The 27,301-nt window shown below is 36.4% G+C and overlaps 1 protein-coding gene and 1 pseudogene across 1 annotated transcript in view; both read left to right on the top strand.

Annotated features, from left to right (window-relative positions):
• Positions 1–13,245, top strand: part of LOC107549683 (DNA helicase MCM9-like) — a 24,378-nt gene extending 11,133 nt beyond the window's left edge. Inside the window, exons 10-13 of the mRNA XM_016230857.1 lie at positions 249–452; positions 583–665; positions 748–893; positions 13,014–13,245. Coding sequence (XP_016086343.1) covers positions 249–452; positions 583–665; positions 748–893; positions 13,014–13,245 — 665 coding nt within the window. The remainder of the gene's footprint in view (positions 1–248; positions 453–582; positions 666–747; positions 894–13,013) is intronic.
• Positions 13,190–27,301, top strand: part of LOC107549710 (centrosomal protein of 85 kDa-like) — a 68,736-nt pseudogene continuing 54,624 nt past the window's right edge.

Here is a 27,301-nt window from a genome sequence, read left to right as displayed (position 1 = left end):
CTGCTGGTTCGTGCTTCCCACGTGAGATTTGTTGCTTGTTCAGTCTTTGTTATTTTCTGAAGTGATGCCACTTTGATAGAAAAACCTGTCCCCTCGAGGGCTGCATCACCCCTCATTTGGCTAAGAATCTCTTTGATACTGACTAGAAGTTAATGGTGAAGCCTTGCCATTTATTGCGTATTTATAAAATATTCATCTTAACGTCTCTCCCTTTCTCTCAACTCTCTTCCCTTGTGTTTTTCCCTCAGGAGCGCCGAGTGAGTCTTCATGTTTATGGAGTATGGAGAAGATGAGGGCCTATTTTTGCCTGATTAAGACTCTTAAGCCTTGTATGACACAGGAAGCAAACACCATCCTGAGCCGCTACTATCAGCTGCAGCGACAGAGTGACAGCCGTAACGCCGCCCGGACGACCATCCGCATGCTGGAGAGTCTCAGCCGTCTCTCTGAGGGTCAGATGCTCACATGCAGCATAATATCTGATCTCCCTCCCTCTACTTTTCCACAGAATTTCAGTTGTTATTTGCTAAAAGCCATCTGTAAAAATTGATGCCCATCTGACCGTCTCCCTGTGTGTTTCAGCTCATGCCAGGCTGATGTTCAGAGAGATGGTGACAGTAGAGGACGCAGTTGTTGTCGTGTCCGTTATGGAGTGCTCCATGCAGGTTTGTTTATTACTACTCCATCAACTGGAAGCTATTTTAAATTGTTGAGAACTGGATAAGCATGTTTTTATGTTTGCCTCAGGGAGGCGCCCTACTTGGAAATGTGAATGCTCTGCACACCTCTTTTCCTGATGACCCCTATGAACAGTATACAACACAGTGTGAGATTGTGCTTGAGAGGCTGGGATTGACTGATATCCTACGCAAAGAACTGCAAAGACTTTCAAGGTAAAACTGAAATGATTAATTAATTTATAAATTAATTAATAGAGGGCACTGTGTATATATATATATATATATATATATATATATACAGTGCCCTCTATAAGTATTGGAACAGTAATGACAAAATTGCTTTGTCTGCTGTGGAGTCAAGACATCTGAAAATATGATTAAAAGATGAATATGAGACAAAATTACAGAATGTCACATTTTTATTATTGGGTGATTCAACACAGATGTTTTGCCAACTAAGAAGATCAGCACTTTTAGAGTTTCATCCCCTATGTGATGTGAGCATAAGTATTGGAACAGTTGACTCTCAGGTCTTTCTAAGTGATCAGCTGTGTCCTGTTGCATTAATTGTTCAGATATTAAAAGCAGGGAATGTGGTGTATCAGTTATAGCCATTTCTTCTGCATTCTGAGTCTTGCATTTGATGATGACACGCACAAACCAGGATGAAGACGAGGCAGCTGACTTTGAGAGTCAAGCAAGCAATTTGGATGCTAAAATAAAAGAGGAACTCTTATCAAATTAGAGCTATATCAAAAACAATGGGCATGGAGAAATCAACAGTTTGGAATGTCCTGAAAAAGAAAGAAACCACCGGCGACTACAGCAACCAACAACGACCTGGTCGGCTGAGAGAAACAACAGCCGTTGATGACAGAAAAATCATAAAAGCTTGTGAAAAAGAACCCTAAAATAAGTGTCTGTAAAATCACCAACGACCTCCAGAAAGCTGGAGTGATGGTCTAACAACCTACTGTCCACAGAAGACTTTGACATAGAATTACAGAGGCTACACAGCAAGATGCAAAGCTCTGACCAGCACCAAAAATAGAAAGGCAAGATTAGAGTTTGCAAAAAAGCACAAAGGTGAGCCAGAGTCTTGGAACAGTTTTATGAACACTGTTAAGGGATGGGTACCAATGTTCAAGAAAATGCCGCAAGACTCCTCAGAAGTGCTTCATATTGCAACAGGACAGTGACCCAAAACACCCTACTAGTTCAGTCAAGGAGTTTATCAGGTCAAAGAATTGGAAGGTCTTAGCCCAAGTCAGTCTCCAGATTTAAATCCTATTGAACATGAATTTCACCAGCTAAAGAGGAGACTAAAGCCCCGTTCACACCAAGAACGATAACTATAAAGATAACGATATTAGCGTCCACACCAGCGAACGATATCGTCTGTTTATTCTAAGCGCACGCTCGTCTGCCGCTTTAAATTCTTGAGCTCGTTACAGCAGGATGGATTCTGATTGGTTGTCAGTGTTTTATCGTTCATCAGCTGGAAAAAAAATCTTTTGAAAGTGATCACAACGATATCGTTCCTCTGTATCTTTATCGTTATAGTTGTGGTGTGAACTCTGCTATTCTTTAATATTGAGAATGATTTTTAGAACTATATCTTTATCGTTATCTTTATAGTTATCGTGTTTTGTGTGAACGGGCCTTAAAGGCAAAAACTCCCCAAACCAAGCAACAGTTTAAATTGGCTCTATTAATGGCTGGGAAAAGCATTTCAATGGATGAAACCAAGAGTCTGGTGATGTCTGTGGGTGGCAGACTCACTGCAGTGATTGCATGCAAGGGAAAGTTTTATGTGCCAAAACTTGAAGTTTAATTTTACAAGACATTTTTTCATTCTCCTTCTGACACTTAAAATCGAACATACCGTTTTTGCTACAGCTCCTTTAATATTTCTATAATTAAATCACCTCTGTTATGATTGCATTGCCACTGTTTCTGCTGAATACCAAATAGGTTGTAAACAGCTGGGCGGTCATGTTAATTTCCACATGGTTTTGACCTCTTGACCATGATGATTTATGAATGACCCTTTTTTGCATCTTATTTTTCGTAAATGGTATGGGTGGAATTGGGAGCCCTAAATTTGCCTTGTTTTGTTTCAGAAAAGCATCAAATAAGCAACATATAGCAGAACTGTGCAAGATAATCAGACCAGTTACAGTTAACTTAATAGTGAATATTTCATTGCCATGCAGTGATTTGCTGTTCAACAATAGTTGTATTCAGCCAACAAAAATAAAACCAGGCTAAAGGTGCCTTTCAGCCCATGAAAAGACAAATAACCATCAAAACTGATGCTTTAATGCTTATTGGATGCTGTAGATGTTTTCAAGGTTGAACAATTCATCTCTCGGGAGCAATGAACGACACCTTGGTGAAGAGATGTTGTCTATTGTCATGGTGACAGATTGCATTCCTTTGGGAGTTTAGGGATGAAGGTACTGCATTCGGTGATAATAGGATCATACAGGATCTGCTGCCGTCCCCAAGGTCAAAATCATGGATTAAGACCGTTAAATCAAGTATACATTTTACTTGTTTGTCATTCAAACCTCTTTAACAGCAAGCAATTTCCCCTCCTTTGTGTATTGCTGTTTTATAAGGAAATTAATCTTTTTAGACTCTGTTCTAAGGTTACTGGTGTGTGAGGGAGTGTATGATATCTATTTTTATACACCTAGCTGGTGTTTGTAATAATGCTGTATTTCTTAAAATAAGGAAATGCTTTAGATAGACAGATAGACGGATGGATGGATGGATAGATAGTTACATGCAATTTTACATATTCCTCAACTTTTTTTTATTTTACATCTATTTTACAGAATTTGTCCTGTGCAAAATTTTAAGTTACATTTGTTTAAGTTTTTTTTTTTATTTAACATAAATCTAAGGTTTTATCTATTTATCATCAGTTATAAAGAAGTTGCTGTTTATATGTAACTTTAACGGATATATTGATAGATATATAGTTTATATAGTTACATGCAAATTAACATATTTCTTTTTTTTATTTTACATATATTACATGCAAGTTTAAATAATGTTACAAAAGCTGAGCAGACAGACAGATAGATAGACGGATGGATGGATGGATAGATAGTTACATGCAATTTTACATATTCCTCAACTTTTTTTTATTTTACATCTATTTTACAGAATTTGTCCTGTGCAAAATTTTAAGTTACATTTGTTTAAGTTTTTTTTTTATTTTACATAAATCTAAGGTTTTATCTATTTATCATCAGTTATAAAGAAGTTGCTGTTTATATGTAACTTTAACGTATATATTGATAGATATATAGTTTATATAGTTACATGCAAATTAACATATTTCTTTTTTTTATTTTACATATATTACATGCAAGTTTAAATAATGTTACAAAAGCTGAGTTACATTAGTTTTTCAAAAGGTTTTTCTCAATTTATCACCAAAGTTACTAAGAAGTTAGCTTATATATATATAGATGGATAGATAGATATGTATGAACTTTTTTTAACCTACATAAATGCAACGTTTCAGCAGAGAATGTAATGCAGTTGTCCAGAGAATACGATTGTAAATGGAAATTCTAGTCAAAAGCATTTTGCTCTTCAGGTCAGAAGGTGTGAAGTTTGCAGTTTCCCCATCAGGTTGTTTTGACAGTTTCGAAAGCCAGAAGTTTTGTCAGAACCACATGTCTGAATGGTTTTGGTGTCTTAAGTGAACGTCTGAGCCACTGCACATCTAAAGTAGCACCTTTCTTTAAACTCTATTCTGTTCTATTCAGCAGACATGGAGTTTTGTTTGGAAGGACCTGGGATTTTCCTTTTAGGCCTGAGCTAGAACACATTTCTTTTAAGGTAAGCAAGGAAATCTTTGAGGAACCGTCATTTGTACTGCTAGCTGTAATTCTGTTAAGATTAATAAGAAAGTGAGTGGTTTGGTACAGGTAATGCAGGCAGCATGATCTTCTGTTGCACATGATCATATGAACAGGACAGAACGGAATGTGTTGCTCTGACAGTTAGGGGTGTAGCTAGATTACAAAAACCCAGAGGTGTAATATGAATGTTGTTTTTGCAACACTTCACCTGGAACGCTTCAGGGGGAAAAACAACAATCACTGCAAATGGCAAGTTTATAGGAGATGTCATGAAGCAATCTCTATTCTGCTTTAGAAAAAGCAATAGTTTGAACTATTTTTGTGATAAATATAAGCATGCATTTGTCACATTAAATGTGTGTAAAGTTGGGCAACACATCCTCCTCTGTACGGTCAGCCATCGCCTGTTAACTGGAAAGAAATTTGCTGATCAAGAAACACTGACTCACACATTAGAAAGTTTGTGAAATTTGCAACATCTTTCTGGGTTTCTCAACAGTTTTAGGAAAATTTTACTCATAAATGAAAGTGCTGTTATTGGGTACTAACTAACAGCAAAAACCTGTATTTCCAAAAGTTTTGAAAAATCATTTATACAGCTTACAGCTCCAAAAAATATCAAATTTGTCCACTTTTTTTTTTTTAAGTTGGTCACTATGAACTGCTGTTGGTTGCCAAGAGCTGCAAAGCGATTCTTGAAAAAGATCTTCCTTTGTGCTCAACTGAAAGAAAATCAAATGGGTTCTGAACACCATAAGAGTGAGTAAATGATGTAGAATGGTAATTTTTGTGCAAAATATTCAATGTATACATGCTTTCAAGTTCTCTTTTAGTGCCAGATAATTTATTTTGTGTGGCAAATGTTCTGGAAGAGAATCAAAGTCTGCTCTAGTTCCACAAACACTTCATAAAGGTCCATAGTCAATTGATCTTTGACTATGGTTTCTAGCATAGCTGTTGAGTCCAGACGCCTCCTGCTGGGATGTGTTTAACAAGAGTCCCACTAGAGTGCCTTTGAAAAACTACAAAGTCAGAAGTCCTGACCTTTGCAGTTCAAATAGGAGCTAATGTGCATCAAACAAAGACCAATATTTTTATTTCTTTCCACAGTTAATTCAGGGAAGCATCAAAACCTAAGAACCAAATGAATGTGAGTTCACAAGTATCCGAAGCGATCATTTTAATGACACTTGAAAGCAAGTCATTTTGCCACATCTATTCAAAAGTGTCTGTGATGCGTTTCATGTGATCTCATTGGCCGACTGAGTTCCCCACAAGGTAACGTATGCTTAGCAAACACCACTTCCTCCCGCTACTTCTGCATGTGCCTTTCCCATGTCGACCAACAACTGTAAGTTTTGCACTTGCACAACTATATTTCTCTTTATAATTGAACTGTTTGTAAGTTTCTCTTTTCGAGGCCGAGTAATATGGGGCATTGCTATTTGTGTTGGCACTTGAACTGATTTAAATTTTAAAATAGGCTTTGAGACTCTTCGTGCTGTATGTTTGAAGACAAAGCTCATATTATAAGAATGAGAATTCAAGAATCATGTTGAATATGTGATTGGTTGATGCATATTTCAGATTGAATTCTGGTTAAAATGTGTATTTTTAAGAAGCAAGACCTTTGTTTTGAGCGTCCAGGAATTGTAAGCAGGAAATCGAATATATAAAGCAAATATATTTTAAATATGAAATATATATTACACCAACTATTGACCAGTCATACTTTGGCCTGGCTGGAGGCTGGTCCTGTTTCTATGGACAGCATATGCATGTGTAGGTCCACTGTGTTCAAATGCAGCCGCTGGTTTCCTGGCTTCCTGGCAGCGAGGCAGGAAGTGGGGGCTGGGTGCAGTCTGCACTAGTCCGATAACATGCACAAAAACACTGATTCTTGATGCCCTGGTTTGTACGTCCCACTCGCTCCAAACCTAAAAAATTATTCATGTGGTTCTCTCCCAAACCAGCCCCCGATCTGTGGCAAAATACAGGAGTGAAATTGTCAACACTGGTGGCGTGGTGTACAGGTCACTCTCAGTCCTCTGAGAGGAAATGTGTTGTTTGGGTCGAGTAGCAACAGCCTTCATTCATCTCCAAGAGGGTCAAAGACCTTTGTTCTGTAAAAACATGATTGCTGGTTAGAAAAAATGAAACTGTTGTTTATGGAAAATATTGTAGAAATGTTATCTCACTCTGCACCAGTGTTGATTTTAGTCGGTGCCAATTGATTCTGTAATATTGTATTGTTTCAAGTACAGCATATTTTTCACAAATGCTCCTGACATGGACCATTTATCTACAAAATGAAAAAAAGGTTATTTTTATTTATTTATTTTTAATTAATTAGCATTTTCGGAATAAATGTAAGTAGTGCATTCTCTTGCAAAACTCGCCACCACAGTGTTAGGGTGATTGCCAGTGTGTTGCAATGGACTACGGTGTTCTGAGTATGTTAATGTCTTTCTATGTGATTGCATATCTGGTTGCATAAAGATCTATGTTTTTCTAATGCTCTGGTTTTTCTAGGTGGTTGTTTTGATATGTGGTTGCTAAGGTGTTCTGGGTGGCTGGTAGGCCCAAGCTAAAAGCCCACAATGCTAGGGTTTTCTATGCCTGTGTCAGGGTGTTGCTGTGTGGTTGCTAGGTTGTTCTTGGAGGTTACCAGGTGGTTACTTACTGGCCCAAGTTAAGAATCCCCAATGCTATGGTCGTCTAGGTGGTTGGCATGACATTGATGCAGTATGTGGTTGCTAAGGTGTTCATTGGTGTTTTAAGTATGTTAGCATATTGCTATGTGGTTGCTAAGGTGCTCTGGGTGGTTGTTAAGGTCCTGGGTGGTTTTATACTGGTTGCGTAAAGATCTCACAATGCTAGTGTTTTCTAGGTGGTTGTCAGGGTGTTGATGTGTGGTTGCTAATGTGTTTGGTGTTTTGAGTATGTTAGCATGCTGCTATGTGGTTGCTAAGGTGCTCGGGGTGATTGTTAGAGCATAGCTAAGTGATATTGGTTGCGTAAAGATCTCAAAATGTTAGGTTTTTCTAGGTGGTTGTTAGGGTGATGACTTGTGGTTGCTAAAGTGTTCTATGGTGTTTTGAGTAAGTTAGTGTGTTGTTATGTGGTATCTAGGGTGGTCTGGCTGGTTGCTAGAGTGTTATTTACTGGCCAAAGGTACAATGATGTTTTTCTAGATGGTTGTGAGGGTGTTGATATGTGGTTTAAAAGTGTTATATGGTGTTTTGAGTATGTTAGCATCATGCTATATGGTTTTTCAGGTGGGGTGGTTGCTAGAGCATTGCTAAGTGGTTGCTAGGGTGTTCTGGGTTGTTGGAGACTGGTTGCGTAAAGATATCACAATTCTATTTTTTTCTAGGTGGTTGCTATGGTGTTCTATTGAGATTTCAGTATGTTGCTGGGTGGTTGCTTGGTGGTCACTTACCAACCCAAGTCAACAGAATCCACCTTCAAATCTCTGATATTTTTATCTCTAGAGGTGTCTTAGCTTAGAGTAACTCTTAGAGTTACAGCTGCTCTGTGCCTGTTCAAAATTTTGTGTAAAGATGTAATGCTGCATCAGAGCCAGACTAAATTATGCCTGCTCGAACCCACCTCAGTCCCTAGTATCAAAGTATAGAGTGGTAATTGATTGTTGCGTAAGCCACCTCTGAGCAGCATGAAATGGTCTTTGGAAAGACGCCTAAATGCCACTTCAGAAGCGCGTCTATGCCACCTTTGCAATGTAAATTTGGCACAGAATGTTTAGGTCCCACCTTTAGTGTAAACTATTTTTTGAAAATCATAAGTCAGATCACTCATGCCTAATTTACACTGCAAAGGTGACAGAAGCTCTTCAGTCTTTACACAGACTGATTAATCCTGCTCAAAGTTGGTATAAATGCATTTACACACAGATACAAATACAACTCTATTCTTTGATACTCGGGACTGAAGTGGGTCAGAGCAGGCTTTATTTAGTCTGGCTTATATGCAGCATTATGTGGCACAGAGTTTTTACATGGCAAAGGTGGCACAGAGGCACTTCTGAAGTGGCATTTAGGTGTATTTACACAGACTGTTTAATGCTGCACAAAGGTGGCATAAATGTATTTACACAGCAATGATAATCACTTTGATATTAGAGGCTGAGGTGAGTCAGAGCAGGCATAATTTAGTCTGTTTTTTTATGTGATATGTCTTTACACAGAATTTTGAGCAGGCACAGAGCTATAAAAATGCCTTTAGGAAAGTAATAGCACACCTCTCCTCAATAAGCTGCATGTGCTGAGCTATCATTCACCCCGGGACAAGTAATGTGCTGAAGTTTGATGAGCAGTAGTAGTGATGCTTGCCTTAGCAGAGATTTGTTGAGTGCATTTTGGCACTATCACACACCATGGCTGTTCACAGTGGAGTGTGAGCGCTCTTTGTGTTATGAAGTGTAGCTGCTCTGTGTATAGAGTGAGTGGGCCAGAACTGTGGCTCAGAGCTTCTGTTGTTGTGGAGACAGGCCTCCGTGTCATCCAGTACCAGGACTCTATAGTCTGCAGGAATGTCTGCTCTGTGTCTGTTCACTTCCTCAATACAGTTTTAATATACACAGGTGGCCGTTTAGTAAGACCCAGCACGTAGCAGAAGCCTTTTTCAAAGTGCAGTCTTAGCCTCAGTGAACACTCTTGTTATTATTCACTCACTCTTTTGTTGTTCCAAGCTTGTATGCCTTACTTTCTTCCATAGTGCACAAAAGAAGGATTTTGAGGAATAGTACTGTTACTGTTTTCCATACAGTTGCAGTGAATGTGGGTTGAAGCTTTCATGCTTCCAAAAAATGTATTTTGTGAACTTCTGAATTGGATCTTTTCAATGAATCGGTTGATCCAGTTCACAAAACTGGTCTAAAAGATTTGTTCACCTATCAAAATGAGTTTGTAATGATTCACCGAACTTAAGTAGAAGATTGTCAACATTTATTAACGTTTTCAATCACACAAAGCTATTTTATTTGAATCTGAGAAGATCTGGTATATAGTGCACACGTCATATGGACTACTTTCATAATACTTTTATTTATAAAAGCTTTAATTATAAAGATTTTATGTGCTTTTTGAAGCTCCTGTTTCCAGTTAATGTAATTGTATGGAAATAAGTGAACAGTACAAGTCTTCAGAATTTTGTCTTCCACAAAAATAAAGTCATATTTAGAACAACGTGAGGGTGAGTATATAATAAATACATTTTAGGGTGAACTATTCCTTTAAGAAACTTTACATTTTAAATGAAGTGCAGGTTAAGTCCAGCCCTTTTCTGTGCTGACAGAACTGCTTTGTCAGATTGGTGACTTGTAACTGTATGCATAATAAATCTGATGAATTGGCCCTGAGAAGAGGAAATTATGCAACTATTGTGGTGGTATGTTTTGGAAAATGCTTTTTAAAATTGATTTGAGTTTTATCCCTTTTGTCTTTTTATTATTATTTTTTTTAATCTTTTATTCAGTTGCTGAAGAATATGTATGGTTGCTACAGAGGTCACTAGTGCATTAGGTGGTTGGTGGGATATTGCTAAGCAATTATGCACCAACATTTTGAAGAAGAAGAATAGAAGTATAAAGAATAGTAAAACTTTTAAAAGCACCACTAATGTTTTTTGAGCATATGAAACCTGTTAATTGTCAGTGTTGTCTGAATGGGGCCATTGCAGTTGAATGCATGTTCATGGGCAATTTAACCAGAATAATACAGTTATTATGCAGTCTTGTTTTCTCTCGCCTGTCTGAGACAGTTGATACTAGACTCAATCAGGCAGACGACTGACCATTAGTCGTCCTTGTCTGTTGTGTGCAGTTTGACACACCTTAATTAAATTTCAATTCAATTCAAGTTTATTTGTATAGCGCTTTTCACGATACAACTCATTGCAAAGCAACTTTACAGCAAATTAAGTTTCTACAATATTTAGTGGTAGCCTATCAGTGGTGACTGTCAGTTGATGTACATATGGCAGAAATGTACAGAAAAATCTATTAAAGACGTAATCAAACAGACGATGAACACTATTAACAGCAATTATTATATGATGCAATCAAATTTATAGCAAAATGTAGTAGTTCTGTATGTTGGGTTCTGTGGGTTGGCATCATCTGAGGTCCTCTGAGGGGTTGGCATCATCTCTTCTCAGGTGTTCTGGATCCAGACTGAAGCTTGTGTATATCCTAGTTACCACGGGATGTTAATCCCAGCAGAAACAGAGAAACACATAGAGACATAATTAGCGTAGCTGCTGTTCCAACCAAGCAAAAATTATTTGTTTAACCCAAACTAACGAATAATAATGTGCATTTGATTAGATATAACTGCAGTAAAAGATTATGACTGCAGTAAAAGATTATGAGATGCATTATTTGAATGCTTGGCCAAAGAGATGTGTCTTTAATCTAGATTTAAACAGAGAGAGTGTGTCTGAACCCCGAACGTTATCAGGAAGGCTATTCCAGAGTTTGGGAGCCAAATGCGAAAAAGCTCTACCTCCTTTAGTGGACTTTGCTATCCTAGGTACTACCAAAAGTCCAGAGTTTTGCGACCTTAGGGAGCGTGATAGATTGTAGCATGGTAGAAGACTAGTTTGGTACACAGGAAAATTTAATGTGTACAAAACATACATAATTTACTTTCTCTCAAATTATAGTTATAGCATGTCAAGTTGTTGAGGTACCTTGACTTAAATACACATTGCAATTGTTTCCACAGTAATCGTGATAATTGTAGATGTAATGCCGTGTTACGCATGTGTTACGAAATACGGATGTTGTGAAAAACCAAAACAGAAATCCTTATGTTTTTTTGTATGTTGCACAAGAGACAAAAGTTTCCTGCAGCCTTAAACAGCACACAAAAAACTATCAATTTGTTCTCTCAGACTCTTGTAAACTGAAGTTCTCAGTGTAATGAGACAGCAGGGTAAATAGATGTAAACGCTAGAAAGGAATGGCCCATTTGGGCAGCTTGGACAATCACCCTAGTCTGTCAAACAGGTGTGGAGTGGAAGCCGTCCCAAACACCCTGAAATATAAATAATTGTGCTGTGTTTCCCTGTGAAAGAATGTGCCATGTGAATGGGGGTGAGTGTATATGTTGATTTGAACCATGGGCACATTTAATTTTATCCACGCAAGACCTTGGCAACAAATACCACTCTGTATCAGAGTAGCATTTTATAGTAACTTTAAATCATTAAAAGCATTACATAATATAAAAAAAATCCATTAAAATGATCAGTTTTAATTAAGAGTATTAATATATGAAAATGAACTTTAAATCATATTAACAATGTATTTGCTTATTTTTACATCAGCTCCATTCATACTGTATGGGAGATAGATATTGTCACACTTTTTAGTCCAGTATATGCTTTATATGCATTTCATATACATAAGTCAGTTTAACACAGACGTATACATTTAAGTTTTTTTTTTTTTTTTTTATGAAAAAATTACATAGGCCTACACAAAAGTTTCATTAAATGAGGTAGGTTGTCACAATGGGAACCTTAAAGAGTTAGTTCACCCAAAAATTCTGTCATTAATTACTCACCCTCATGTCGTTTCAAACCCGTAAGACCTTCGTTCATCTTCGGAACACAAATTAAGATATTTTTGATGGAATCTGAGAGCTGTCTGACCCTGCATAGACAGCAACGCAACTGAAATGCCCGGATCTGTTTCCTACGTTGTTGTGATTTGATCTGAACGGAAACAGCGTATCCGTGTGACACAGCTGATCCAGAACAGCATACATTGTTTACAGTGTGATGCAGAGGAGACGAATTGTTGAATAGTGTTTTGTTTTTTTTTTGCGCACAAAAAGTATTCTCGTAGCTTTGTATAATTACAGATGAACCACTGATGTCACATGGATTATTTTACAGATCTCCTTGCTACGTCTCTGGACTTGGGAACATTTCAGTTGCGTTGCTGTCTATGCAGGGTCAGACAGCTCTCAGATTCCATCAAAAATATCTTAATTTGTGTTCCGAAGATGAACGAAGGTCTTACGGGTTTGAAACGACTTGAGGGTGAGTAATTAATGACAGAATTTTTGGGTGAACTATCCCTTTAAAGCTAAATTTAAGCATTACAAAAAAAGTATACAAATAATACCGAATCTAACCATTATTTTGGCCAACAAATAGTAACGAATAAATTAAATATACAAAATGTTAAAACACATGTAACTTCTTGTCCTGGGGAGAGGGGTCGTTTTTTTTTTTGTATTATAAAAGGTTATGAAGTAATGCTTTAAAAAATAAGTATGATAACATATAGATAACATCCATTTTCCTGGGATGGCCATTCAGTGTAAAAAAAAAATATATATATATATATTTATATTTCATCATAAATCCCGGGAAAAACAAAATGTACATTTGAAACTAACTGTTAATTAATTTTCAGACTTATTTCAGAGGAATTCTTGGCCAATCAAGGGTTAAGACACTTCACCCGTGTGACAACTAGCCCCAGTATTTTCTTTCTATACAGTAGTCTAATAGCGAGTGTGGCCGTGGCTGTGAGTTTGGTGGGAGGAGTCAGTGTCGCTCGCTCGGACTGTGATTGCGTTTCTCCGCGGATCTCTGGAGGAGCTGCAGGCAGTGAGATCACATCCTCGCGATGCAGCTGCCAGTGAGTCCGAGAGCGATTACTAGTTCATAACTCCGGCTCAAATCTGCGACATACTCGCCAGCCTTTCAGGACTACAGCGTAGCGGCATATAAACGCGTTGATTTCAGATTCTGTGCGCAGGTTCTTCCAGTCTTTGGTGGCTATGGAATGCGGGTTCACTTAAATACCTCCCCCTCCTCTTCTTGGTGGGCTCGCGCATTTCGTCTCGGCTCGTTGTGTTGGATCTATCGGTTCAGTGTGTGTGAAACCGAGCGCGATGTGGGCCAGGAACGATTTTGAGGACGGATTCGACGCTTATAAGATAGGTAAAAGCCTAGCGCTTGTGGAATGACACACTAAGGCAGATATAATATGCTCATAGGAACAGCCATGTTTGATGTTAGACTGGCGCGTGTAACGGAGCGTGTATTGTTCCGCGCGCGCAGGCTGGGATATATTAGATATGTGATGTTCCGTTATGAGCGTTGTGATGTTATTGAACTGTGATGGTTTGACAGCATCCCTCGTGTCACCTTCAGCTTTGTCTTTGAGTCAGATATGGACACAAGGGTCTCTAACGTGCTCTGTCTCTTTAATAGAGGGGTCTCTTGAATATATGCAGTGCTGTGGCACACAGATATAGCCTAATATCGGTGTGCCACAGCACTGCATAATAATACTAATATATATATATATGATATAAAGCAAAGTAATATCTTCTCCAGAATATTTATTTTGTTTTAGGTTTGTAGCTACAATTAATGTTAGATGTATAATACAAATAAAATAAGAAAAAAAAGATTTTATTTCATTATTTATAAATGTGTTATATTATTGTATTCAAATATTTACGTATACATTTTTTTTATTTACCTAATTGTAGTTTTTTCCCCCTCTCAGATATTGAAATAAAAATGTCTTGCATGTATCTTTAGTCCAATCTTTCTTTCTTTTTCTTTCTTTCTTAAACTGTAAAGTGGTGACCATAAAATCCAAACAGACATGTGTTCAGTATTTAGTAGCTTGTGTTTTTACACTTTTGTGTTTTGAAAGTTGTCTAAATATTGAACAGTGATGCAACAGATTCTGACCAGTCTCTCTGCAAGTGTTTTTAATAATTCATTCATATCATGTTGCATAACTGTTGGTGGTCTAGAAGTTGCTGGTGCCTCATCAACAACAAGCCCTGTGTTTACCCGGGGTATTATTTACAGATCTGCTACTCTGTCATGAAGGCTAGTGTGGATCACTTTCATATGAACTGGTATGAACTTGAGGTTTTTCCACCCAGGAATTATGGAGACCTAATTTTGGTTCTGACCTTTTCAGCTGGAGCTTGGCTTCTGCTGGTCTTGAACTTTTGTAGGTTTGAGATTCATATAAAGCATCTGAAGTATTTCTTTGGTTTTCTGTATTGCTGTTTCAGGGAAAATTGCTTCAAACACAGTTTGCGACTTTTCCAAGATATGGCACAATAAAAATGCGTGTTAGGAGTAGATTTTGCTGACTGAACATGAAAGGAAAAGGATGATGTTTATATACAGTTTTAATAATAAGTTAATGATCAACTTGAAAATATATTTGTAGTAATTTTTCATCAAAATGTTGTATTATGAATCGGAATTTTTAAAAAAAATGTCTCTGCTATTTAGAAGCAAATCAACATGTTCAGAGATGCTGGCAAGAGAGATTATATATTCCACTTATTTTCTGCCAGGCATTACACAGGACAGCCTAAATGGTGATGTCTAAACGGATTACACCTCAGAAATAGATTAGGTCAGCAGATATTGGAGACGAGCCCTCTAGGGCAAGATTGACCGTTTGGTTCACTGAACCTCACCTTGGTTTAGTAGTTTTTTGGCCCACAAAATAGCAAAAATGTGAGAAGTGGCATTTGCCATGTATAATTCTAATATTTTTTACTGAACTTCATTCGACTTTAAAAGTTTTGTTTAGTTTGTGGATAGTTTACCGTTCAAAAGTTTGAGGTCAGTAAGATTTTTAAAAAAGAAGTCTCGTATACTCATTAAAATACAGTAAAAACGGCAATATTGTGAAATATTATTACAATTTGAAATACAAGTTTTCTATTATAATATATCTTAAAATGTAATTTATTCCTGACGAAGCTGAATTTTCAGCAACCATTTCTCCAGTCTTCATAATAACATTCTATTATGATGATTTTGTGTTTAAGAAATATGTCTTATTATTATCAATGTTGAAAACCGTATTCTTTGATGAATCGACGGTTCAAAAGAACAGCATTCATTTGAAATAAAATCTTTTGTACCATTATAAATGTCTTTACTGCCACTTTAGATTAATTTTATAGTTTACCGTTCAAAAGTTTGAGGTCAGTAAGATTTTAAAAAAAAGAAGTCTCGTATACTCATTAAAATACAGTAAAAACGGCAATATTGTGAAATATTATTACAATTTGAAATACAAGTTTTCTATTATAATATATCTTAAAATGTAATTTATTCCTGACGAAGCTGAATTTTCAGCAACCATTTCTCCAGTCTTCATAATAACATTCTATTATGATGATTTTGTGTTTAAGAAATATGTCTTATTATTATCAATGTTGAAAACCGTATTCTTTGATGAATCGACGGTTCAAAAGAACAGCATTCATTTGAAATAAAATCTTTTGTACCATTATAAATGTCTTTACTGCCACTTTAGATTAATTTAATGTGTCTATGCAAAATAAAAGTATTAATAAAAAAAAAGTGTACTTACCCCAGACATCTTAATGGCAATGTATACATGTGTATAAAATACTAAAACAAAACTATTCATTTTAATAACTATTAATAATAAAACAAATACTATTAATATGAGTCAAAAACCTTAAGTACGTAATTTTACTAGATAATTTTCCATGACATTTGGTTTGCTTAGCAGTTCTTTTTAATTGTTTAGTTTTTTTGTTAATGATTCTGAATAAGAACCGGTTGTTGATTCTCCACCCTATGTTTGTTCACATTCATCTCATTTCATTGATGCTATGTGTTTGTAATGTCTATCTGACATTTACAGCCCTCAGAGTTGCCTTTTGCAGTATCCGGTTGCACTTCTGTGTCATTTCTGAATGCTAAACGACTTTTATTAAGAAATAAACAAAGTATCTATAGAAACTACGGATCCAAGGCACTTCTTCCAGTTCCAAAATGTTAAAAAGCCTTTATTTAAACATGGCTCACTCTAGAAACATTAAAAATGACTAGAACACTGCACACTTATGCATTTCGGTCATCCAGCCTTCCTCAGAGTGTGTCAAGTACAAAATTAGTCACAGGTGTAGATATAATCAGTTGCTCAATAGAAATGGGAGAAACCAAAATGCTCATTACAGGGGGGACCAATAGCATCATTAACAATTTGGAAGTATAATCACATGTACAAAAAAAAAATATATATATATATTGATAATAATAATCGTACTGATACTCCAAATATGGAGTTAAATCTAATTCCTCATTCAAACCAGGAAAAATGGTGGCTTTTAGCTGAAAAATCCAAAAGGCTTCCCTTTGTAGAAGTCTTTGTAATCTATCACGCTTTCTAATCGATCCAGTTACAATTTCCAAACCAATAATTATTAAAGTCTTAAAGAAATGGAGGTCCTTTCAGCAAGTAGCGCTCCCAAGATGTTTTCTTTGAAATAAACAAAGTAGTTTAAATGCTGATACAGTTTGAAATCATGTGTTTGTTGGACATGACATCCCTCTGTTTGTCTCCTCCTCTTCCATGGTAACCCTGTTCTGTTTGTCTCCTAGGTTCGAGCACGTCCTCTCCTGGATGGGTCCCAGGCTGCGACTCGGCATGGCAAGCTTCCTCTTCCGCCGCTGGCATTAGCAGCCGCGGGCGACGTCACAGCGCTGCCTCAGACAGTGGTGATACCGGCATCGGAACCTCGTGTTCGGACAGCGTAGAAGGTACAAGATGTTTATGACGCAGCCTACTTTCGAACAAACCACATGTGGCTCGCTTGACTAGCCTTAATCTGTTTTTGTGAGGTGTGAAACGTGTTATTGATCGCCTGTTTGTAATTCACGGCTGGTTTTCACAGTCAGACATTTTCTAGCAAGCTCATTACAAAATCTGCCCAAAGTCATGACCAGTCTCCTCGTTCTTCGCTTTAGTCAGACAAAACTTTAAATAGGATCGGCTCTAGTTTCGCAGTGACCAACAAATAGAGAGATTTTAATGCTTTAGCAAGGTCAAACCAGGGCTTTCTTCCTGTTATTTGTTGACCACTTTGATTTTTGAGAAGTTACCCTGAGCAAGCAACGGACTGTAAAAGCCTCTAGAAATAGGTCACGCTTCAGTGTCTCTTAAATATATGTAGGTCAATGTGTGCAATGGCTTATGGGTAGACATTATAAGATGATGTGTAATGTTTTCTCTCTTTGCGAATGACTGTTTGCATCCAAACAATCTGATCCTTGCAGAAAATTATGCCATGTCCACATGTATGTTTACTGGTGCCTTAAAGGAACACTCCACTACTTTTGAAAACTCATTTTCCAACTCCCCTAGAGTTAAACAGTTGAGTTTTACCGTTTTCGAATCCATTCAGCCGATCTCCGGGTCTGGCGGTAGCACTTTTAGCTGTAGCTTAGCATAGATCATTGAATCAGATTAGACCGTTAGCATCTCGCTCAAAAATGACCACAAAGAGTTTCTATATTTTTCCTATTTAAAACTTGACTCTTCTGTAGTTACATCGTGTGCTAAGGCAGACGGAAAATGAAAAGTTGCGATTTTCTAGGCCGATATGGCTAGGAACTATACTCTCATTCTGGCGTAATAATCAAGGAACTTTGCTGCCGTACCATGCGTGCAGCAGGCGCAATGATATTACACAGCGCCTGAAAATAGGCTTATTGGAAGTTACCTAGCTGGGGACTATTTTCAGGCGCTGTGTCATATCATTGTGCCTGCTGCACCCATGGTACGGCAGCAAAGTTCCTTGATTATTATTCTGGAATGAGATAGTTCGCCGTCACGATGTCTATGTCGTAAAACCCAACCAATCAAGTTGTGAACGTATCCCTATGCCTTTAGGTTCGGTATCTTTAGGTCCGGTGTTAAAATGCCAATGTGAACACTAAGCGGACCTGGACTACATTTTGTTTGTTTTTTTGATCCAGACCAAGCGAACCGAACTACAAGTGTGAACATACACTAAATGTGATATACTCACAGTTTATGTAATGCTTTCAAGGTTGGGGAGATTAAATTATGGACTAAAGGCTGTTTAGGTTTTAGTTGCAATAGTGATTGAATGATGACTGTCAAAACAATCATACCAGATGATATTTGCCTATATTTCTTGCATGGGACCTCTGATATGGTCATACATATTTCAATATATGCAAGGCAGCTCTGTTCAAAACTAACCCATGGAATACATTTACAAACATAAATTGAATGTTTAGCAGCACTAATGAGCTTTATTTACTTGATGCTGGTGGTTCGTATTCAGACTCTCAATTCCAGTAGATTTCCTAGCAGCGACAAAGTCATGGGTTCAATTACCAGGCAACACACATACTAAATAAACTATAAACCCTGAATGCTTATCCAGTTATTTTAGACAAAAGTATCTGCCAAATTAGTTAGTTTTAACTAACTAATTTAGTGTTAGCCAGTGTTCTTGTTGTTGTTAAAACTATTAAAAAGCATTATTAGTTGTAGGAGACATCTTGAAGCGCTACTTGCTGGAAGGACATTTTTGGTTATTGAAATAAATGCTGAAATGAAATAAAATATAAATATTGGATGGAAAAACTTAAATGTGTACATATGTGATGTACTTAAATATGTGATGAATTATCTTCATAACTTCAGCTTCAAAGCTTAATATTAATGGCTGTCATTCACAAGTTTCCATTGCCTGTTTGTTTATTAAATATATTGGCCGATTTGATGACGCTTTCAATAGTAATTCCACAGATTTTCCCCAAAAATAACCAAAGAAAGTGCAAAGACATGTTTTGGCATGATATTTGTGTAAAAAATGAATAGACAAAAGCTAATGTGTCTAGTGTTAACAAGTGGAATTGCAAAAATAATGATTGTTCTCCTACATGTTTCCCGAAATGAAATAAAATATAAATACTGGATGGAAAAACATAAAAAAAACTTAAATGAAAATTAGAAACGTTGCCTTGGCAACTGAAGTAAAAGTTTCACCACAGAAACTACTAAAACTGTTAATTAAAATATATTATAATAAAATAACAAAAAACAGTAACAAAATCACTAAAGGTTAAACTGAAATTATAATTAAAACTGAAAAAGCTAATTCAAAGTATTAATAAATATTTTAATTGTATATAAATAACACTAAGTAGATTTTTGCAAGTTTATGTGATTGAAAATGTGATTTCAGCTTTCCTGTGAAAAGCAATCAGTATGTTGATATTCAGTTGCTAGGGTATTCTGGATGGTTTCTAGGTTGTTCTGGGTGGTTACTAGGGTGTTGCTTGGTGGTCAAAAGAGCCCACCCCAAGCCTCTATGGTTTTGTGGTCACTAGATCAATTTTGTTGTCCCTCCTTTAATGGAAATCTGTGAGGTTTTGTTCAGCCCCATTTTATAATCATATTTGATGCCTAGTGCTATGATGGATTTGTGCTATGGTATATCATGTATTTTCCAGTGTGAGCTCTCAGTTGGAGGCGCACTGTTCTGCCCTACATTTCAGCAGCCAATAGCCAACATCCTTCTCTCACCATCCTCACCCTACTTCCTGTCCCACTGCTGTCTAAAGGGAGTTGACGTTTGCCTGGCTCGGTGCCTTAGGAAGATGGAATCAAGCCCGTCCTGCCGTCGGGTGGACCGCGGTCATCCTCGTATTGATTAGAATGACTTTAATTGATCTCTTTATCATTAGCACAGTAAATACGCCTCTGCTCAGGGCTCAAGTCAAGGTCAAGCACAAAGCCACACGCTGTTCATCTGTTGTGATTTTGGCTTTTGCGAAAACTTGTGATTTCATCTAAATGCCCCAAATGTTACAAGAGTGAGTCTAGTTAAGCATGATCTCAAGACTTTGTCTCAGTGCCGATCTAGATGCAAGCAGCCAGCATGAGTTGGCTCCAGAAGTAGGGCAGATCTGCCATGGAAACATCTGTAATCGCTGTGTAGGATGAGAGCAGTGATATCACCGCATGGTAGAGAAAATAACTATGACCACCCCTGTACTGCTAGACATGATGACTAATCTCCAGAACTTCAGCTTCAAAGTGGAATTTTAATAACTGGCATTCACAAGTTTCCATTGCCTGTTTGTTAATTTAATATAATGGCAAAAAAATAACCAAAGAAAGTTTGGCATGATAATCGCTTAAAAAAATATATATATATATTTATATATATATATAGGCAAAGATTTTAGCTAATTTGAGTCATTTTTGCGCCACTAGTGTTAACAAATGTAATTGTGAAAATAATGATTGTTCTCATACAGGTTTCTTGAACACTCCCTTCATTTTCCATTGGTTGGTCAAACAGATGTTCCTGCCCCAAACTTACACCATTGGTTGAGTCATGGTTGTTTTGGGGGTAATCAACCTAGAAATGTCTAATTAATAGTTTTATTTACATATTAAGTTTGGATATTTTTAACATCAGAAAAGTACATTCTTCAGCTTTAATAATGGCTTTTTATTAATTTTTTAACCCTTGAGCCTGTAAACAGGGAAAGTTAGTTATTGTTTGTGGTTTGTTTTTGTGTGCTAGTAAGGACTGATTTCCTCTTTTACAACTTAACTAGTTTGATACAATCAAGCTGAAGTTTCTTTCAAAGTATCACTGCGGGTGAGACCAGTGTTATTTTGCAGGCAATGCACTGTCGAGCTGGGCAGAACAGAGAAAATCTGATAAAGAAAGGCTTATGAATGATTCTCCAAAATAAGCTTCTTTGTTTTAAAGGGGTCATATGATGCGATTTAAATTTTTCCTTTCTCTTTGGATTGTTACAAGCTCTTGGTGCATAAAGAAGATCTGTAAAGTTGCAAAGACTAAAGCCTCAAATCCAAAGAGATATTCTTTATAAAAGTTCAGTGTCAGCCACACCTACCTAAAACGGCTCGTTCTAGCACACCCCCACATATCTACCTCACTATGTGGGAAGATTTGCATAACGCCGCCCAAATGTTCACGCAAAGAAAGAAGGCGTAACTTTTATTCTCACTGTAGTATTGTTGACGCTGCAGCCATGTCGTGAAGACGCTGTGTGTTTCGTTGTGAAAGCGAAACAACTTTGTTTGGTCTTCCAAAAGAGGACGATAACTCTTCGTCATGCCTAGACCTTATCTGTCTGGTCGCTGAGGGAATACATCAACTTTCACCGTGGACAAAGCGGAGTCCAGCCCGGGGTCCGTCACATGTGGTTGCCGTTCATTCATCGCATCCGCCGGGCGCGCCGTTCTCGACTCCGCCGCCTCAGAGATTTTATGTTTACGCGGTGCAATGCAACGCAACGCGTAAAAACAGAGTATAAGTTATTATAATCAGTAATTATGTCCCCACTGGATGCAACAAATGCCTCGTTTATAATGGGTTTTAATGTTTTTGTCTCGTCGCTCCGGCCGGACACGGCATCAACAGTATGGTGAGAGGCGTAACATTTCCGTCTCACGCTTGAGGTATTCGGCCAATCACAACGCACTGGATAGCTGGCCAATCAGAGCACACCTCTCTTTTTCAGAACGATAAGGTTTGTAAAAATTGACGCGTTTCAAAAAGGCGGGGCATAGAGGAGAAACAATAATGTACAGTATGTGGAAAATAATGTGTTTTTTGAACTTTAAATCGCATAAACACATTTCATTACACCAAATACACAAAATAATGTTATTTTTAGCAGCATCATATGACCCCTTTAATCTGGCCGTGTTGTGCTGTGCTCAAGAATGGTTTTATGCAGGCCTGAAGTCCTCCTCTCCTGGATCTTTCTTTCATAATGAATTCTAATGCAGACTCACTGGCTGTAATCTACATGAAAAATAATACTATTCTGGGAGACTCGCTATATCTAGTTTCCGGCTTACAATTGGCTTATTTCATTTTCACTCTATAAAACAGTCTAGTATATTTAGCCATTATGTACAGACAGCAGCATCCTATAATTTAATAGCTACTGTCCCATTTCCTCCCATTTCCTATGTCCAGTATACTGTATATACAAACAACAAAATGCCAAAACCTTTACTCATTTTGATTTCATGAACCCCCCCCCTTATGTTTGGGTATTACAGATATCGTTTCTCTTTTTGCATGTCTAAAACAATTCTATTGCTAATTGCTAGTCAAAGGCCTTAGCATTTGCTGTGTTTTTATTCTGGGGGTGTGCTCTGCTCATGTGGATTTCATAATTAGCAGACGGCCTCATTACGGTTCGTTAGAATGTGCCGTAGATCTGTGAGCCTGGAGACATGTCCTGCATTGAGGACATCCTGTCATATTGTACTCAGTCACTTTAAGCACATGTGACCTCAGATGCAGAGTCACCATGCCTCAAGCCAACTGGCTTAAAAAGGCTTATGAATTCAATACATTTAGGTTTAGATACAATATATAGGGAGATTTGGTTATTCTGACCGGTGAAATAGCCTGTTTAATGTTGAATAAAATTAGAGATATACAACATAACAGTTTAATATCAATTATTGATGGATATTAGTGATTTTTTTGTATGTCTGTATTCATTTATCAGTTAATATGAGCTATATTGATATTGTGAGTTTAACTGTGCTTTCTCATTTTTGACTTTTTACATGGCGATACAGGTACATTTTAAATTCTATATTTGTCATCATCTATCTTCAAAAACATGAATAATTTAATTCTGTTAAATGTAATCTATTGATTTTAATGTGAACTATTGATTTTATTTTACAAAGAAAACCCTAAAGTTTCTTCCTTTGATCTGTGAAGAAGTTGTGTATATTTATATGCATACATATATGAAGTAATTTTATCAATCTAATGAATGAATTGTAACCTGTCTGAAGGAAATTAGGTCTAAAGGTTGCTTGATGGTTATCAGTTGTCATCTTGCCCTTTGGCCCCTGATGTTCTCATGACAGAGCAACTTTAAGACGTCTTCATTCTCAAAACCCTTTCCTACCAAGTGTCAAGCTTTCCTGTGACACGTGTCTAACCTTGAGAAAAGTGCCTGAGATGTGTCCTCTTTTAGATTAATTTACCTACTTTCATTCACCTTGAGGATCAGAATTCCCTCTCTCCAAATGAGCTGCCAGTGGCTGACCTAGAACAAGGCACAGGAAATTCCTTTCGTTTTGAACCAGGACGCCTCATGACCTGAGCCACTAATTATACCTTTTCATGGGCAGCAGCAGCAGCTTCGTAATTACTCCTGGGGGGCTGATGGCTCCTTTTGGGGACTCCATTCTTGTTTCAACAACTCTTGCATGGGATTGATGTTATGAGAATGGCATAGCTAGACTTAATTCATCAAGAATCATGTTCATTGCCCCACTTGCCATACTTCTGATCTGTCTGAGTAATGATTATTTATCCGTAATCAAATGTATGCCCTTGTCCTTGAGCAAAATATTGTTTTTACCAGGTACTCATGGTACATGCATTTCCAAATATCACTTACGCAATGTAGTACAGGGCGGTAGGTGTCATCTTGCTGTGTGAGGATCAGCTGTGTTGAAAGGAAACCTGAGTCGCATGACTTCTCAGCCAAGAATAAACACAGAGGTGCCCTAAGACTTGCTGGAAGGGATGTCTTGGAGGCCACTGAAGCACCCATAAATACACAAGGAGCAACCTCAACAAAGTGTCATGCATATGGGTGTTTTTGTGCTGCTGTGCTTTTGCGTTGTTCTTAGCCTTTTAACAGCACTATGTCACACATCAGTGCTTATTTGTAGGAGTGAAGCCATTATCTGTGCCATTATATAATGACAAAAATATGTATCTGTATTCAGATAAAACCAGATCTAGGGTGGGTTTAACTAAAATCGCATTTAAGATGTAACTCTGTTCCATTTAGTTTCCATGTATCAAATGTGACCCTGGATGACAAAACCAGTCATAAGGGTCACATTTTTGAAATTGAGATTTATACACCTTCTGAAAGCTACATAAATAAGCTTTCCATTGACATATGGTTTGGATAGGACTATATTTGGTCGAGATACAACTATTTGAAAATCTGGAATCGTGAGGGTGCAAAAAAATCAAAATATTGAGAAAATCGTCTTTAAAGTTAGCAATGCATATTACTAATCAGAAATTTTGATATATTTACAATAGGAAATTTACCAGATATCTTCATGGAACATGATCTTTACTTAATATCCTAATGATTTTTGGCATAAAAGAAAAATAGATCATTTTGACCCATACAATGTTTTTTGGCTATTGCTACAAATATACCCCAGTGACTTAAGACTGGTTTTGTGCTCCAGGGTCACAAATATGCATTATATATTTCATAAAGATTGTAATTAAAACAGAATACACACTATTATGTAAAATAAAGCAAAAAATATATTATTGTTGTTCAATATGAATAGTTAATGTTTAATATAAATTCAGTAATTATTCACTTATTCATGCTTTAACTTTTTTGAATTTTATTAAAAAATTTAATTAAAATAAATAAAAACCACAGTTTAGGTATAGCTCTAATCTATTTATAATTTCCTTACAGAAAATATGCATTATATATTGCATAAAATGATGTATTCTTTGTTATAAAATGCTTTAAAGAATTATTATTACTATTATTATTATTATTATTATTGTTCAACAAACAGTTATTAGTTTTGAAGTGATTATTCAGTTATGGGTGATTTGAATAGTATTATTACATTTTAAACCAAAAGTCTGTCAAAACTTAATTAACCACGTTTTTAGGTGTAGCTCTTTTACATATATAGTTTCCATATTGCAAATATGCATTATACCTTTCATTAATTAATTAATTAATTTATTTATGCTTTTTCAAAATAAGTATTAAGTATAGTTTTTCGACTTTGAGCAGAACCCTATAAATATGGTTACTTTATTGTTATGCTTCACATGGGTCTCAGTTTGTCTATGGTTGAATAAAGATGTGAGTGAATATCGTATTTACATTGACAGGTGGTAACTTTTGACAAATTAATAATCTTTATCATTTTCCAAAACTGGTTAACAATCTTATATAAATTGCTCTGTTAAAAAAATAAAAAATCTAGCGTCAATCCAGTGGTATTACCCAAATCTGTCTCTTCAAATCTGTGTGATCTTCCAGGTCTCAGGGGAATTCCAGGTCAAAATGTTACCCTCTATTAGATTTGGGCTAGATTAGCTCCTGGCATTGTCTGATTAGCCGGTTGAGACTAGCGTATTAGCATTTGACTGAGAGTTGGATAATGCAGTTAGCATGATTAAGGGAGTATTGTTTGCTCAAGGCCTTCTGTGCCTTGTACCCCATAACCCCACCCAGAAACATATTTCATATGCCAGCTGCTCCGAACCCATCGTGCTAATGATGGCTTAGACTCTGAATGAGGAATGAGTTTGACACTGAATTAACGTTCTCTTCTTAGTTTGCACGAGTGCCAAAACCGTTTTCCTCAAGTAACTGCTAGATTTTAAATATTTTTAACAAATATTACATTTCAATATGTATATTTCATTTCCATTGACATATGGTTTGGATAGGACTATATTTGGTCGAGATACAACTATTTGAAAATCTGGAATCGTGAGGGTGCAAAAAAATCAAAATATTGAGAAAATCGTCTTTAAAGTTAGCAATGCATATTACTAATCAGAAATTTTGATATATTTACAATAGGAAATTTACCAGATATCTTCATGGAACATGATCTTTACTTAATATCCTAATGATTTTTGGCATAAAAGAAAAATAGATCATTTTGACCCATACAATGTTTTTTGGCTATTGCTACAAATATACCCCAGTGACTTAAGACTGGTTTTGTGCTCCAGGGTCACAAATATGCATTATATATTTCATAAAGATTGTAATTAAAACAGAATACACACTATTATGTAAAATAAAGCAAAAAATATATTATTGTTGTTCAATATGAATAGTTAATGTTTAATATAAATTCAGTAATTATTCACTTATTCATGCTTTAACTTTTTTGAATTTTATTAAAAAATTTAATTAAAATAAATAAAAACCACAGTTTAGGTATAGCTCTAATCTATTTATAATTTCCTTACAGAAAATATGCATTATATATTGCATAAAATGATGTATTCTTTGTTATAAAATGCTTTAAAGAATTATTATTACTATTATTATTATTATTATTATTGTTCAACAAACAGTTATTAGTTTTGAAGTGATTATTCAGTTATGGGTGATTTGAATAGTATTATTACATTTTAAACCAAAAGTCTGTCAAAACTTAATTAACCACGTTTTTAGGTGTAGCTCTTTTACATATATAGTTTCCATATTGCAAATATGCATTATACCTTTCATGAATTAATTAATTTATTTATTTATGCTTTTTCAAAATAAGTATTAAGTATAGTTTTTCGACTTTGAGCAGAACCCTATAAATATGGTTACTTTATTGTTATGCTTCACATGGGTCTCAGTTTGTCTATGGTTGAATAAAGATGTGAGTGAATATCGTATTTACATTGACAGGTGGTAACTTTTGACAAATTAATAATCTTTATCATTTTCCAAAACTGGTTAACAATCTTATATAAATTGCTCTGTTAAAAAAATGAGCTTTCAGTACTTCAAACACTACAAGATGTAGTCCTGTGGAAAAACCTCCCCGCTGAGACTGGGTAATTTCTCTAATTATGTACCAAGGGCCAGGCTCACAAAAGTAGGTTAGCACCTCTTACCGACAACTGTAGCACATATAGTTTTTGACTTCGTGGAAAGATCACCAGTGTATTTTTATGGGATTACAATTCTGCCACAATTCTGCGTGCGAAAGATTATATTTTGAGCGCTCAAAAGTGCGTTTTGCACGTGCGCGAACTGAGTTTTGTGGAGAAAATGTTTGTCTCGCAAAGAAAAAAGTATTTTGAA

The sequence above is a fragment of the Sinocyclocheilus grahami genome, unplaced genomic scaffold, assembly GCF_001515645.1.
Source record: "Sinocyclocheilus grahami isolate Dianchi unplaced genomic scaffold, SAMN03320097.WGS_v1.1 scaffold378.1, whole genome shotgun sequence".
Classification (NCBI taxonomy): Eukaryota; Metazoa; Chordata; class Actinopteri; order Cypriniformes; family Cyprinidae; genus Sinocyclocheilus; species Sinocyclocheilus grahami.
The sequence above is the reverse complement of the archived record's forward strand: the minus strand, read 5'-3'. Positions and strand labels throughout refer to the sequence as shown.